Source organism: Amyelois transitella, chromosome 7 (assembly GCF_032362555.1).
Source record: "Amyelois transitella isolate CPQ chromosome 7, ilAmyTran1.1, whole genome shotgun sequence".
Classification (NCBI taxonomy): domain Eukaryota; kingdom Metazoa; phylum Arthropoda; class Insecta; order Lepidoptera; family Pyralidae; genus Amyelois; species Amyelois transitella.
The window spans coordinates 7,035,510-7,052,285 of record NC_083510.1 but is presented as its reverse complement, the minus strand read 5'-3'; the positions used below and the strand labels follow the sequence as shown (position 1 = coordinate 7,052,285).

Below are 16,776 nucleotides of genomic sequence, written 5' to 3'. Positions count from 1 at the left end.
GGTCACGTCTGTATCCCTTACGGGGTAGACAGAGCCAACAGTCTTGAAAAGACTGAATGGCCACGTTCAGCTGTTCGGCTTAATGATAGAATTGAGATTCAAATAGTGACAGGATGCTAGCCCATCGCCTAAAAAAGAATCCACAGTTTGTAAGCCAATCCCTTAGTCGCCTTTTACGACATCCATGGAAAAGAGATGGAGTGGTCCAATTATTTTTTGGATTGGTGCCGGGAACAACACGGCACCTGATTCTACTTACTCATCACAACAATTGGACATTCTGTATGGTCCGGCATCGCCAATGTTAATAGCTAGAACTCTTTATTTATTTCCGACGACTTCGTAAAATGCATCATAATAATATTGTTTGATGCCTGAAAAAAAAGAACAAAAATGTACTTGAACTGTGTGACTCAGACTAAACTCACATCTTAGTCATCATCCTTTGATCAAATATGTATCAATCTCGTAATTCTAGCTTGAAAATCTCTTTACAAACTGGTATATCCAGGGGGATTTGATGCCACGATCTCCTACTCTTCAAGCAAACATACATATACAGTCCCCTGACGGGATAGACAGAGCCGACAGTCTTGAAAAGACTGAAAGGCCACGTTCAGCTGTATGGCAAGCTGTATGTTCAAGCTAACACCTTGACCATCAGTAGTGCTGGACTGGGTTTGGTGCACGTGCCTAATGTAGTCGAGAGACATGTGACGCTTATAAGGTAATCAACTTTTTGAGCAGATATGCATTGCAACATGGATGCATAAGTAAAAATTCACCTGACACAGTTAACTAAGGTTATTTAAACTTGACGATTTTCGACAGATAACTGAGGTTAAGGTTATATTTAAGAGCCTTCTTAAGATTCTAACTGATGCTCTTACTGTAAGGGTGCCGTGTGGTTCCCGGCACCAATGAAAAAAGAATAGGACCACTCCATCTCTTTCCAATGGTTGTCGTAAAAGGCGACTAAGGGATAGGCTTACAAAGTTGTGATTCTTTTTTTTAGACGATGGGCTAGCAACCTGTCACCATTTGAATCTCAATTCTATGATAGAATTGAATTTCAGTCTTTTCATGACCGGTGGCTCTGTCTGCCCCGCAAGGGATGTAGACGTGACCATATGTAGGTATGTATGTATGGACGGTAAGGGAAAATATCGTAAAGAAACCTGCACATTCAGGCAACTAGATATGTAACCATGATCGATCCAATACAGGTTAGGTTCTCCTGCAAAGGTTGCAGAGGTCAGATGGGAGTAGCTTCGTGTAAAACCTAACAAGCCTTATCTAAGATCAGCGGTAGTACGGCATAACCCAGGCTCTACTCCAGAGTGGTGAGGATGTAACTGGCACTAAAGCCAGGAGAAAGAAGACTGTGTTTAAGGTTATTTTCAGTGCTATGTATCTTTACGTTTACGGTATAAATTGACAAATATTATCATTATTCTGACGATTTGTCTGTCTCGTTAAAACAAGGTTCAAATATGTTGAAGTTTTATTCATATGAGTTTAGATAACAGACCGAACTTATTATTATGAATGGTGGTCCACCATAGCATATTAGTCCTTACAAGTAGGTACACTTAAAATTTTACCAAAGGGCTTAGCAAGTTGTCGATATGACTACAACTTCATATGTGCATCGCACCCGACCGTCGATTTGGTACCTAAAAAGTATGAACTGACCATTAACATTTAATTTTAATTTCTGGTACACTACAACAATAACTGGTATAAGTACTCTGTAGTAACAGAGTACTTATACGAAAGTGATACCCATGAAAAATGTTTAAACGTTTTTTTGTCCCCATTATTATACTTTATCACGCCGTTTAATTTTACACTTGAAATTTAAGAACAAATTTTTACAACTAATGATATCTTGAATTTTATCTCGCAACAAGGTATGCAGTCGGTGCAACTTAAGTTTTATTGCAACCATAATTAGCGAATAATCCTTGTGCGTAAATTTTATTTATTTCAATTTGCGCACTTCCACTTTATAATAAATATCAGATGCTTAAACAAATAAATTTTAAGGTGTAAAATCTTTTAGGATCACTTTATTCGTAGACAAATTAATAAAGGCTGGTATAGTTGATAGTATTTATAATTTTATAATTTGTTAACCCTATAATATCATCTCACTTGGCGTTTGACGTTTCTGTCTCTGTATGTAGTGTCGTAACAATGTAACTAATTGGCGTTATCTATTGACCAAAATTTTTTTAATTCATCTAAAACTCATATAAATTGATGCACAAATGGTCGCCTGATAGCAATATTTAATCCACTTACATAGTGAATATAAAAGAAATAATAAATACAAGAAAAAACACAAAGATGTCTGTCTGAAGGAATAGCTTATTTCAGATGTACAAAGCTTACACATTACATAACATTACTTCAATGGTATCAAAAAAGAACTTTATTTAATTAGAAGTACTTAATTTTAATAATTGATAAATGAAAAACAGTTCAACTTTGAAGTATATGGAGATTCACTATTAAATTGATATTAAATTTTAACGGAATCACTTTTCCACTATGCTCTAGTTCACTGTTTATTCATATGAAATCGATATGATAAAAAATAAACTTAAAGATATTTTGTTGACATTAAATAATTATAAGTTTCCTTGTCCTATAGTGATCACAGTGAGTCTGATGGCATTCCTGAGCAGGTAAATCTAGCTTAGTTACTTGGTATTACAACTTCCTATGTAATAAGAACGTGGTTAACAAAATAATTGCCAGTCCTTCGCCAAGTAAGACTTAAAGAGATTAGCAAGACTTGGCCGCTTGGAATTGTGCGATCAAATCATTTAATATATTCTGATAAGTAATTATAAAAACTGATATATAACTTACATTTTATTTATTAAGAATAACAAACAGCTATGTTATAAGAACATGTAAAATAAATATTTCGATGCTATTATTAATGATAACATAGCTTTATTCGCAGTATACACAATATTGGGACTATTAGCTTCATAGATATATATAATCACCTTGCGGGGTAGACATAGCCAATAGTCTTGAAAAGAATGATAGGTCACGTTCAGCTGTTTGGCTTAATGTTAGAATTGAGTATCAAATAGTAACAGGTTGCTAGCCCATCGCCTAAAAGAAGAATCCCAAGTTTATATAAGCCTATCCCTTAGTCACATCAATGGGAACGAGACGGTGTGGTCCTATTCTTTTTAATTTCACATTATAAAATAAACAAAAACAGTATAATCTCACATGCTAGGACATATATTCAAGAACCAAACAACAAAAAACAAAATACCTAAACAAGAATGATATTGTGATGATGACAAAGTAAATTATTTTATTTATTATAATTATTACCAAAAAAATTGTCGTCGTCTTTTTACTTGACATCAAATATGTATTAATTTTCTTGTGCTGCCTTAGTCACCTCTTGCCTTAACCTCCACAGAAAAAGACAGAGTAGTGATTTTATATTTGGAAGAAATACACCTAAATCTTTTTCTTTTACATACTTTCTTTCTTCAGAACATACGTACATTTACGAGTAGTCATAGCGGAAGACAAACTTGTATGTAGGCACCAGTTACCAGAGGAATGCGGCCCACGGTCAAGATCCCACAACTTGACCGCTTTATTGATAAACAAATTTATTTATCACTAGTTTGCATGTGTCGTAATTTCATCGTTATTAAAAAGTCAGCGTGAGCAATGTTAAATAGTAGCTGATTCATATGATATTATTTTTATACAAAAATCTTCAACTATTAGCTCTGTCTACCTCGTAAGGGACATTTAGGAAGCGATTTATTAAATAAAACACATAGTTCATTACATTCCATTCATACGGTTTATAATTCAAGATCAAAAAAGAATCTTTACAGTTAATTTACATGAGACAATATTTTTTAACAAATTCGTTAATATTAACATAGGAACGAGTCGCTGTTTGACTGATTGTTGTGGACTTTTAACAATATAAGGGCCTACTTAACTTCAATAATATATTAACACCTTGCATTCCCGCATGAATTTCGTGAAGAACTCTCATAGTGCACCCCACACTACATGCCAAACTGTTAATCTTTAGACCCAACGATTTAACTATGCGTTTTAATGTCAGTCAATCAATCAGATTCCTTTGATTACTGTCAAGAGATTTAAGATGTTTAAATATGTCAACATATAGTTACTATTAAATTTAAATTATAGGAATAACCATGGATATTTTAAAACCAACCAACTTACAAATACACCTTGAGGTCTGTTAGCAACACAACAATTTATGAGCATATGTTAGCTATACATTTATATACCTATGTATATATATGTATACACTATATATTTATTAACATTTAAAGTTTCATCAAAGTCGGTAAATTCAAAACAAGTTATCATGAAGTTAAATGAACTCAAGACTTAAATTTGACATAATGAACACACGAGTATATAGAAAACAATAGATATCCATACCTATAAATGTGAAAGTGTGTTTTTTTTTCACGTCAAAACCAATGAACCGATAGCTATGAAATTTTACATACATATAATGTGGAGTGCCCAAGACATACTTTTTACGCTGGCGGAGCTGCGGGCGAAAGCTAATAAAGACTATAATTTGAGAGATTCGTAAATTTCTAATTATAATTTCTAATTATTGATATATTCTACTTTATTGCAGAAAAATTATATATATTAAATATCTCTTGTTTTTAATTACATTATTAAATTATTTTATTGCAAAATTTTGACAAATTTTAGTGAATACGAATTAAAACTTAAAGTAAAACTACTTAGATATGCAAAAGAATAAAAGGTGATTATAAAAACAAATAAATATCTTTTTAATTGTTTAGATACGAATAGAATATGATAGATAGATATGTGTTGATTTTTTGAGTAATTCGGTTTAAAAATCTTCAACAACCGCTAAATACCTAAGTTATTTTGGGAACCCTGTTCACATATTTAGATGACAAAAAGTTTTATTTGGGGCTATGCCATTATTCTTATAAAAATGATGCCGTATATCCTCACTTTGTTAGTATTGGACACGCATGTTATTATTATATTGTCTTCTATGTCTAAAAGCGCAGCGTTAGAGCAAACTAGGATAAGTAAAATATGTTTATATCCCCTTACACTTATATGCTCTATTATCTCTGATATAAACAAAATCCAGATTCACGGCTAAGACAGACACTCCAAGTCTGGTGTTAACAAATTCACTGGAAAAATTGACTGGTACAGAGCAGCAAGAGCAAATCAAAAAAGGTTTATTTTCATATTTCACTCAATGCAATTACTACTACTGATTAACTTAAATGCTCTTATTGTCGTGTCATGGATTAATCTATAAAATTATTACTTACATAATCTTAAATGAATGGCAATTACAAAAATACTTCCTAGAATATGGATACTTGTTTGTTTATATGTCGTTGTATTCATAATTGTATCACTCGATTCATTAGGTATAAAAATGCTTTACGACTTGATTTATCCTCGAGCGATATAGTATGAAATATACGGGGTAACGATTTGCCGCGTTTCATCATTTACCTGATAAAAATTATCTAAATATTCTGTTAACATTTTCAGCTAACGACCCCAAAGCCAAAGCTTTTATCTCATTTAATCTCATTAATGATACCTAAAATATTGCTCTACATAGCGCTTTACAAAAAGTTTATTAAAATTCAACCAAAATAGATTTATTTGCTTTCGATTGGTAAACATTTACAAAAGATGTTATAAAATTACTTAACTTTAAATTCGTCGATTGCATTATTTCTTGCAGATGTTTGTCTGTGCCTGTGAATGAACGTAAAATTTCATTTTACACCCAAACTTTACTACCTCGAAAATATTTTAAATTACTATTATTTCGTATCCACGAACTGCAAGAGCATCACCAAAAATTGTAGTACATATCTGCCGCCCTGAAAAATTACTTCACAATTACGCAAGTAAATTATTACAAAAATATGCCTATATATATATATATATATATATATTTATATAACTAGCGACCCGCCCCGGCTTCGCACGGGTGCAAAATTATAAATGTTATTATACATAAAAACCTTCCTCTTGAATCACTCTACCTGTTACAAAAAACCGCATCAAAATCCGTTGCGTAATTTTCGAAGTTTAAGCATACAGACAAACAGACTAAAATAGCGACTTTGTTTTATACTATGTAGTGATAATATATGTACAGTCAGAACCAACAATATCGAAACAACCTAAAAGTCACGTTCAGCTGTATGGCTTAATGAAGATATTGAGCTATGGTTTAATAATGGAATTAAGATTCAAATAGTGACAGGTTGCTAGCTTATCGCCTATAAGAAGAAACCTGATTTTATTAGCCTTACCTTGGTCGCCTTTTACGATATCTATGGTAAACACATGAAGGGGTCCTACTCTTTATTAGAACCTGGTACCACACGGCACACTTCTTTTGCTTTATCCCGACATTTTTAACAGAACAGTATCTTCTGGTGAATTTGATCAATGTACATTTGCATTTATCGAGGTTTTTCCCTTCCACCATTCTCATTTACACTCGCATTGTATCTCAACGAGTATATTATAAATGCGAAAATAAGTTTGTATGTTACCTCTTCACGAGTAAATTAATGATACAATCTTCTAAAGATATATAGTTAAGAATCTGGAGAAGGACATGGGGTACTTATCATTAGTATAGTAGTAGTTCTAATGGGATTAGCTAAAAACCTGTATTCTTTTGTAAATGGCGCTTAATTCGCGTGGGCTGCTACGTACATATAAGCTTGTATTACATAAAATTTGTACTTACCTCGTATAGTATAGCGTAATTTATAACATAAAGTCCGTGTGCTTTAAGTATTGGTACCTGATGCAACAGTTGGACTGAGAACTGCATTGCCTTAAAAAATATTATTTTTTTAAATATTATTGATATATTTCTGAATTCTCCTTTATTGCGTCTACGTGTGTATACATAAGTGTAAAAAGATTATGGTCAAAAGTCATTACATCACAAGGCAGCCGATTAGAAATTGATTTGTTTACAATAATATGAATAGTGAAAATGGCTGTTATTTTGACCTCAGAAATTAATTTTTATATATATTGTGTTTATGTATGTATACATACACAGAATAGATTTTTATGCTTACTTCAGCCTTCACCGCTGGACTAAAATCCTTTTGAATAATTTCATGTACGATGAAAGATGTCTTTTTCGCCTGTAAAAAGTTCAAGTATTTCATAATGTTGGAAATATACTAATGTTGAAAAGTTTTGATTGTTTTCATATTAACAATTGAAAGTAGTTGACAGAGACTTTAGGCTGCAATTACGTTTGTAGTATTAAGGGTTCTAGGATGTCAAATTTATAGCTTTTAATTTGTAAAAGATTTTACTTAATGTATTAGTTAAGCTAAACTATATCAAGCCTATTACTACCAGCGGTGACGAAACTGTCGATAGTCGATCTAGGAAATTATCAAGAATATCGATAGGCCTTTTGATAGCTCAGTTTGGCACAATACTACTTTTAATCAACTATCGATAGTGAACTTTCGATCGGCAACACTAAACGGCAAATTATAAAGTACCCTTGTTTTCTCTATCTGTAGGTATATATGCGGATGTCTAATCTCGGAAAGTTTAAAACAAATTCTTTTTTTGTTTGAAATTTTGGAAAATAGGTTTTCTGAGAAAGGTTAATATCTATAAATGTTACCCATGCGAAGACGGGCAGGTCGATAATATTACTATTAATTTCAATTAATTTAAGTAGATTTTGCAGAATTAACAACTAACTTACTTATTTATAGTCCAATAATTGTTGGCATTATAACGTTAGTATGAAGGAAGTTGGAAAGCCTTTCGGTAATTTACTCTATGGTTGCAATTTTTCTAGTAGAAACCATGTGGTTGGAGCAATGGCTACCCTTCCATGTCTTCCGAAATATCGCAGTATCTTAAAAACTTCTTACCTCTGTTAAAGCAAGTTCGGCAAAGTATACAAGAACAATGAAGACAAAAGTAGCATAACCAATCTGCCAGAACACAAACACCAACAGTCGCGTGTACCTAGGGAAATCGTGAAACAACCCCGCCGCGGTCGCTTCCATGAAGTAAAACATGTACAGAATTATATAATTTATGCACACAAATATAGTGATTGCCAGTGAGATCCCATATGCCCCGTTTATATGTTCAATCCCATCATACAATTTGGTGCATAAACGAGAGCACATTCTTATTTTCTCGCATATATATTTGTCTTGAAGTTGCGTGGCTTTTACGGTGTCGCTTCCTTTTATCCTTATAAAAAAGGTCTGCTCCCACATTTTCTTGTCTCTGATGTGCCTCAAGATCGTGTTTAAGTGTTCATATTTATCCTTCCATATAAACAAAGAATAACAATATGCTGAAGATATACCAAGTGCAAGCCCGTCGGAGTAGGCTCCTTGATATATTTTTCCAAAAGGAATTGGTGCCTCTTGTCCGTACAAAATGACGAAAATAGATAAAACCCTACACATCCATAGAATCTCTTGAGCCATGATCATATAAATTGATGAGATTGCATACCTAACGTAATCTATAGAAACCCCTACGACACTCATATCAGTAATGAATTTATCAACGTCGACGACCATTTGAGCAAATTTCGTGTCATTACTGAGTTTCCAGCCCATTTTAATCATCACGTAAATGACAAAAGAAACGGTTGCAATTTTTTCAAATAGATCACCGTACTGCTTTAATTTTGTGTCAAATATAATCCTTATGATTGTTTGATCTTGGCTGTAGGCGACAAGAACGCAGCTTATATAGGTAATGCAAAATATTAAAAACCCGAGCAATCCGAGAGTGGACATGTTCGATTCTAGTGAACCTCCCACTGAAATAACTTCCATAACTGATAAACCTGCTATTTTTCTCACGAAAGTATTCCAATATATTGCTTCTATTATATTTGAGTACTTTTTCTTTAGCATATATTTCTTTAAAAATCCTTCAACGAACATTTTGTTTAGTGTACGACTTGCATCAAGCTTAATTTGAAGAATAATGTTGGTTAAGCGTTAACACTTACGAGTATTCATCAAATTGATACTCTATTACTATTACGCGTTGGTAATTTTGATGTTAGGGACACTTAAGAAGATGAACTAAAAATTGTGTTAGTCTTAGTAAATTAGTTTCCAACATACTTCTTTGTAACATATTTTCACCATTGACTTCTCAACATAAAATTCTCATTCTCAGCATAACACCAGAGAAGTCTAGAAATATTTAGTAAACACCAAAATTATGTCCATAACTTATGTTAACTACCTACGCTAAACTAAAATTCATGTTTTTCCCGATCCTTTGGGAACTTTCAGAAAATGTAGCCTGTTTGAAAAATTAACTACTTTTCACAAATCGGTCGAGCCGTTTACCCGTAAAATGTAACAGAAAATTAGACAGACTAGCTCCGCCTGCGTAAGACTGTATATAATCTCTTCTCTCTTTTAGTCTTCTCTCTCTCTCTCTATAAATGTATATATATCGCTGTTTTTTTTTCCTTCCTCTTTGGTCAGAACAATCCGATTAGTAATAGTACAACAGGAAGCTTTTTTTTTGTTTTTGGGTTTTCTTACGCCCATTGAGCACCGCTTGGTCACCCAGCCCAGCTAGTTGTATTTAAATTGTGATGCGGTAACAAACATTCGTTCGCATTTAATTATTATAGTTTGGTAGGGTTAGTATATCGCTATTATAATATTTAATTAAATCCAAATATAAGGCGTAAAAAAACAAATGTTTGTTTTTTATTTCAACATTTTAATTTGCCATTTATGAAGACAAGTACTTGCCATACTCCCAATACTATAAATATTTTTAATTCATCAAATAAAACAAATAGAAAATAATAAAATTCGATACGCAAATAATCATAGGTGAATAAATGAATGACTGAATGAACATTTATTCAAAACCCAGGTAAGTACAGTGTACAGTAATTTAAAAAAATACATGGATTGAATAGAAACCTAACCCAGTACATAACAGTGAAGAAAGATACCTACATTTCCATATTAATAAAATGTTCAATCGAGGTGCTTCATTTTATTTTATATCCACGAATTGCAGGAGCATTACCAATACTTGTAACACGTATTTGCCGATCTGAAATAAAAGAAATAGGTGCTTACCGCTAATTATTGGCATGCCATTATAGTTCTTGGACGAATTACTGCACAACATTTTACAATGCTGTATTTTATTAATTATTATTATTACTCTATTTAATATTCCTCTATTTTAGTTGATGATCAGCTATGTTACGGTACGTGTTCAACGCTATGGATCATATTCCTACTGGCTTTAATACCTTTTATTTTTTTACAACAAAAATAAGTACTTATACTACACTCATACTTACTTCAAAAAGTATAGCGTTATTAACATCGTAGAGTCCATGTGCCGTCAGTTTTGGTACCTGATGTATTAATTGAAGCGAAAATTGCATCGCCTGAAAAGGAGGTACCTACTTACTAAATGTATAAACACAGCTTCTTTAGTTGTGCGTTGACATTATAAAGTATTAGTTGTATAGTAAGTAATGGTTCGTAAAAAGACGGCGAAAAACCTAGTTGTAGTCAAATAACACACTTCACAAATTTGTAACTTTATCTCGTACGGAGTAGACAGAGCCAACAATCTCGAAAAGACTGATAGGCCACATTCAGGATGGCGAAAATAAAATTTAGATAGTGACAGCGGTTGGTTTGTAAAAAAAATCCAATCGAGCTGTTTTCCATTTTCATACAAAACTCCCTTTAGGTACTGTTTTAATATATAAGTATTGTTTGTTTTCTTACTTCAGCATTCACGGCTGGACTGAAGTCTTTTTGGATGATTTCATGCACGATCATAGCTGTTTTTCTTGCCTGTAACGTAAGCGATTAGTGATAATAAAGATTTTTTTTAAATTTTGTTTGTATTTTATGTAAGAATATTTATTATTGGAAACTTGCGTGGAATATTTATTGTCACTTTATGCGGTAAGCTTGTAAAGCCTAACCTGCCTAAAGAATAATTAAGCTTAAAAGTTTTACATTTAATGTCTCAATCATTTCGTAGATTTTAATTACGCAACCCTGTTGCCATTCTTTCTTTATCTTACGGTAACTACTTACGCTACTGTAAAAGAAATTATGTGAAGTTTTAATTCTAGTGTTTATTTTAATGAGTAATTACGTAGAGTACCTAACCTACACACATCATCATAAAAAGCCCTGTCCATAATTAACGCTACTCACTACGCTACGCTCTAAAGTGGCCAGGGAGTATCGCGTTGTTCTGGGCCCACGCAAGTTTAAGTTACAAGTTATAATTATATTATATAATATATAAAAAACGATTCTAATCAAGTTACAAACTGTTACATAAATTAAAAATATAATACATACCTCGGCAGAAATATGCTCGGCGAAGTACACAATAAATAAAACCACGAAAACATCGTAACCAATCTGCCAAGACACAAATACCAGCAGTCCCATGTACCTATGGATATCGTGGAACAACCCTGCAGCAGTAGCTTCCATGAAATAAAACATGTACAGAATTATATAATTTATACACACAAATAGTGTGATTGCCAGTGATATCCCGTATGACTTATTTAAATGTTCAATCCCTTCATACAGTTTGGTATTTAAACATGCGCACATTCTAATTTTTTCGCATACATATTTGTCTTGTAGTTGCGTTGCTTTTTGAGGGACACTGCCTTTTATCTTTATGAAAAACGACTGTTCCCACAATTTTTTGTCCTTTATATGCCTTAATATTGTATTCAGTTGCACATATTTATCTTCCCACAAATACATGCAATAAGAATACACTGTAGAAAATACAAGTGCCAGGACATCGGGGTAAATGCCTTGCATTATCTTTTCTAAAGGAACAGATCCAACTTGCCCGTATAATATACCGTAAATGGACAACGCTCTCATTGTGAAAAGCACCATGTGCACCAACACTATGTTCAGTGATGTTACCGCATACTTGACGTAATCAATAGAAACACCTATGATTTTCATATCAGTAATACATTTGTCAACATAAACATTCAGTTTAAAAAACTTCGTATCGCCACTATTTTTCCAACCCACTACAATCATAATATAAAGGACAAACGAGACAGTGGCTATTTTTTCAAACTGGTCTCCATATTGCTTCAGTTTAGTGTCAAATAAACTCCTTATAATTGTCTGATCATGGTAGAAGGCGACGACTAAGAAGCTTACATAGGTGATAGAAATTGTTAAAAATCCAAACATTCCGAGGGTAGACATGTTCGATTCTATGGAACCGCTCACTGAAACAACTTCCATCACTGCAATTCCCGCAAGCTTTCTAGCAAATGTGTTCCAATATAAAGCGTCTACTACATTTGTGTATTTTTTCTTAAAAATATATTTTTTCATTAAATTATTTAAAAACATTTTGCTAAACGTGCGCCCTCCCGACTGTAAAATTTGAATTGAAATGAAATTATATAGTTTTGAATAAATTGATGCCCGTTGGAGACATTTGTTCAAATGAAACAAAATTGTGATAATCGCAGTTATCCACCGGATAAATTAATTTATTTCACCTTAATGTTCAATTTACAGTGATATTCTACATTATGAACATCATAGGCATTATATATTGTCATAAACAACAAAGAAAAAAGGCATGTTATATATACAGAGGAAATTTTATATGTAATGGTGAATAATGTATTTTATTTATGAGCACTATACAACTTTACATGATCTCAATTACAAGCATTTCGACTATAGTATAGGATGTCAGTTATAACAACATGCTACGCCCCATTAACATTTGCTTAACCTCATAATAAAATAGTTTTTATATCATACACAGAATATGATGGCGTCCAACCAAATAGATACTTTCGAAAACTAAGCAAGATGTGCAATATAATTCGTGTAGGTACTCTCAAATTGTAAAATTATAATCATAAAAACTGGTTTATCGTGACATAGTTTTAAACACAAACAGATTTTCAAAATATCCAATTTGTGAGGCTATTCACGATTCCTTGGTAAGACATTGGTATGATTTATTGACGCTGACGCCAATATAGATAATACATTCGTATAATATATAATATATATATAAAGGAGCGAAGCAGTCGCAAAAATATTACGCCATACATATGTGCGATAAAAAAATATACATAAAGCAGATGTGCAATACAATGTTGTCCTTAGAAATAATAATTTTACAACTCACAGAGAGCCAGGTTTAAATGAAATCAAATTTTATATATAGCATCTTGCCCATATTACATATTCACTTAAAAGCCTTCGATAAATACGAATTAGCAAACTAAACATTAAAATAAAATTGAAGTCAATATTTACGTTTTATGGCACTTTAAAATAGATTCTTATTTGTTACGGTAACATTGTTATACTGAACAGTCAACATGAATACATATATCATAAAAATGTTTGATGAAAATTATTTAGTTGGTCTTGAATTTTATGATCACATTTGAGCTATATAATTTTATATATTTCTACTGATAAGCAGACCCTTGGGAGGCGAGTGGTAACAAGCTTATTATACAATTTGAACTGGGATGAAGGCGGAAATCCGCACTAAAAAAATAAACAAAAATAATGTAGGCTACAATTAATACGTTATACCTACAGATATATTCTTATCAGTATGAAAAATATACTTTTGAGAACATGGTGAACATCTAAACAATTTACCTGATTTGATGTTACAGCAACAAAGGTATACCAAAAGTATTAATTAAGTAGAGTAATGATAATTACAGAATAAAAACTTTATTATCCTAATGTTTATATCTTTAGTTAGCCATGCGTTTCCCGGCAAAGAGACGCATCCTACTGAAGACTATTCACAGCATGTGATGTTTTATTTAATTGATTTTTAGTGAAATGGCCATAGGTAAAAATTTAATAGCACTTTTTCTTTCACCATAATAAAAAAAATTGTGACAGTGATTTATTCATTGCGTACTTAATAATATGAGTTACAACTCGTGTGAATAATAAAATTGAGAACAAATATTGTGACATACGAGTATCAGGCGGTACATAGAAGAAAAATCGCACTCAAAATACAATGTTTACTGCAGTATCTGATATTTCCAGTATCGATGAAATCTTTATCGTTTAAATCTACAAAAATCCATTTTTAGAGCATACGCAATTTTATCTCACAGCATAGCGATATCGAACAAAATGAAAATACTTATCACTAAAAATGCATTATTGGAAAATTTCCTATATTTTACAAATACATACATTATGATGTCCCTACTTATTTGAAAGTACAAATAGATTTTGACGATATATATTTCATTATATTACAAAAATCGCAACCACAACCGATCTTACAATCGTTTCATAATTATTACATTCGTGATACTGCTTACACCCTCATCTAAGTTTGGTGTTTATTTATGAAGCTACTTTAAAGAAGGAAATACATGTAACTTTCACTGTTAAACCATAAATATTATTTTTGTTACTTAAAGAAAGAAAACCTTTTTTATAGTTCTCTTTAATTTTCTATACTCGCACTCTTTAATAGTTAAATAAAAGTTACTTAATCTGGAAAAAATATATATTTATGGTAACACCATAGGTTTCCTTCTTCGGAGTTTCGCGACTACCGCAAGTGCTATAAAATTTTAAAGATATCTAGATCTCAAGCAAGTCTACTTTAAAGCTGTTTTGTTATCTATGCTATTATTACTAACTTTATTTATGGATTTTCTTTATTTTTCTTAATATTGGACATGCTATTGTAAAAATAAGGTTTTCAGAAATAGAAACAGCTGTCAGAAACATAGCATCATAGATTTTTTTGTTTTTTATTAAAACAACTGTAATTTACTTACACGTACTTGTGTAATTGAAATAAATAGAAATACAGATCATAGATATGACGGCTTTCAACTAAATGTCGCTTTATTTCATATCAATAAAGTAGTCACTTATATATGTAAATGTATCATTTTGTGATCAATTTGATAATACAAAAATATTATGATACGTAATCACCTCCATTAACTACGAATAAACAAAAAGAATGTGATGATAGTATTAAACTTACTTAATAGCGTCAAATTTGATTAATAACATAAATTATATTGAATTCAAATCAAGTAAAACTATTAGAAAATGGACTTGCTTATAGGCGTCACAAAAACCTATTTTCTTAAAATTACAATTCAGATGCGACGAAATAAAAAAGGTGTCGCTTGATTTAAAAAAATTAAAATCATAAAAAATTTGTTCCAAAAATTTAATAATTATTTCGAAGCTGAAACCCTCAAGGCTGCTTAAAATTTGCACCAAAAATTTGACTCCGAATTGTTATAGGAAGTAAGTTTCAGAAGGAATAATTTTCAAGCATACCTACCGCCTTTAAAAGGGTTTTGTCAAAAATATCATAATTGCAATTTTTCAACATAACGTAACGGTCAAAATACAAATCAGCCAAAATAAAGACTTATTTTTCAAAATTAGAGGTAAACACATCAGACTGCAACACTTGTAATATAAGTTAGATTATAAGATAACCTCAGATTTTGTAAATTATGGATTCGTCATGGATATTCATAATCTTAAATACTGATAGAATTCGAGATTTTTTGATCAGTCTTTGTGTTCGGGTATCTTGTATATTTCGAAATTAATTATGACTTTAAATAAAAAATTAAAAGCATTTAATCGAAAAGAAAAGCAGTTGGTTCAAAAGCAGGAATCAAAATATACAAATAGGAAGAATAATTACCTATTTTTTTGCTCAAATGTTTATGCCTTCCAGTAAAACTTTCCAGAAAAATGATTTGAATTGTTCTCCTAACTGAATTCGTTAATTATCTATCCGTAATATACCAAAGATTCATTGAATTGGATAGTTGTCAATTCATACAAAAATAATAATTCATCTGTACTAAAATAAAACTCTCATACGCCTAAACAATATTCTAACTAATAATAACAACCGCGCAATCGTTATCATAACAAACCGTCTCCAAACATTGCATATACACTTTTGTAAAGCTCAAGTCTAATATAATTAAAATCACATATCATTAAATATCTTTGGGTACAACCAAGTAAAATTATGTAGCGTACAAAAATACAAAAAATATACAAGAATGTTAAATATAATTTGGGAGGAATGGCGGCTACTGGGCCTATACCGGGATGGATCGTTATATTTTTCACAGAAAAATCAACTGAAATCACATAGACTAGACACCAAAATTACAGTTCCGGCACAGTATACACCCAGTTCGCATTTAATGATAGTAATCGGCTTAGTAGCCTACTAGCCTAATACATAGTTTGCCAATGGAAGCTGCCGAAATACTTTTACCCCACAACGTGGTGAACTGGCGATAGTATTGTGGTTCTAACGTTTGAACTCTTATCAAATTTCCATTTCAAATTTAGAATTTCAATAAGCAGCATTTGCAAGTATTACTTTAGGTCAAGTTGACGGTATTTGGAATAGCAAGAGACGAAATTAGAATTCCACTGATATTAGTCGCACGTCGTTAAATCTATACTGTAGCAAATTTCTGATAGGATTCAGATTATGATTATAAAAAAAAATATTTATTGACATCTGTCACTATTTTTATCTCAATTCCATATTAAGCCATACTGCTGAACGTGGCCTTTCAATCTTTTCAAGACT

At 31.8% G+C, this 16,776-nt stretch overlaps 2 protein-coding genes across 2 annotated transcripts; both read right to left on the bottom strand.

Annotated features, from left to right (window-relative positions):
* Nucleotides 1-5,888: 5,888 nt before the first annotated feature.
* LOC132901914 (putative gustatory receptor 28b) lies at nt 5,889-9,041 on the bottom strand. Its single transcript, XM_060945130.1, has 4 exons — nt 8,001-9,041; nt 7,176-7,244; nt 6,833-6,922; nt 5,889-5,948 (listed from the first exon to the last, which is right to left on the bottom strand). Exons 1-4 carry the CDS (start codon nt 9,039-9,041, stop codon nt 5,889-5,891), a joined length of 1,260 nt encoding a protein of 419 aa, XP_060801113.1.
* Nucleotides 9,042-9,950: 909 nt separating this feature from the next.
* LOC106131450 (putative gustatory receptor 28b) lies at nt 9,951-12,846 on the bottom strand. Its single transcript, XM_060945129.1, has 5 exons — nt 12,841-12,846; nt 11,475-12,476; nt 10,884-10,952; nt 10,445-10,534; nt 9,951-10,188 (listed from the first exon to the last, which is right to left on the bottom strand). Exons 1-5 carry the CDS (start codon nt 12,844-12,846, stop codon nt 10,129-10,131), a joined length of 1,227 nt encoding a protein of 408 aa, XP_060801112.1. The 3' UTR covers nt 9,951-10,128.
* Nucleotides 12,847-16,776: the final 3,930 nt, after the last annotated feature.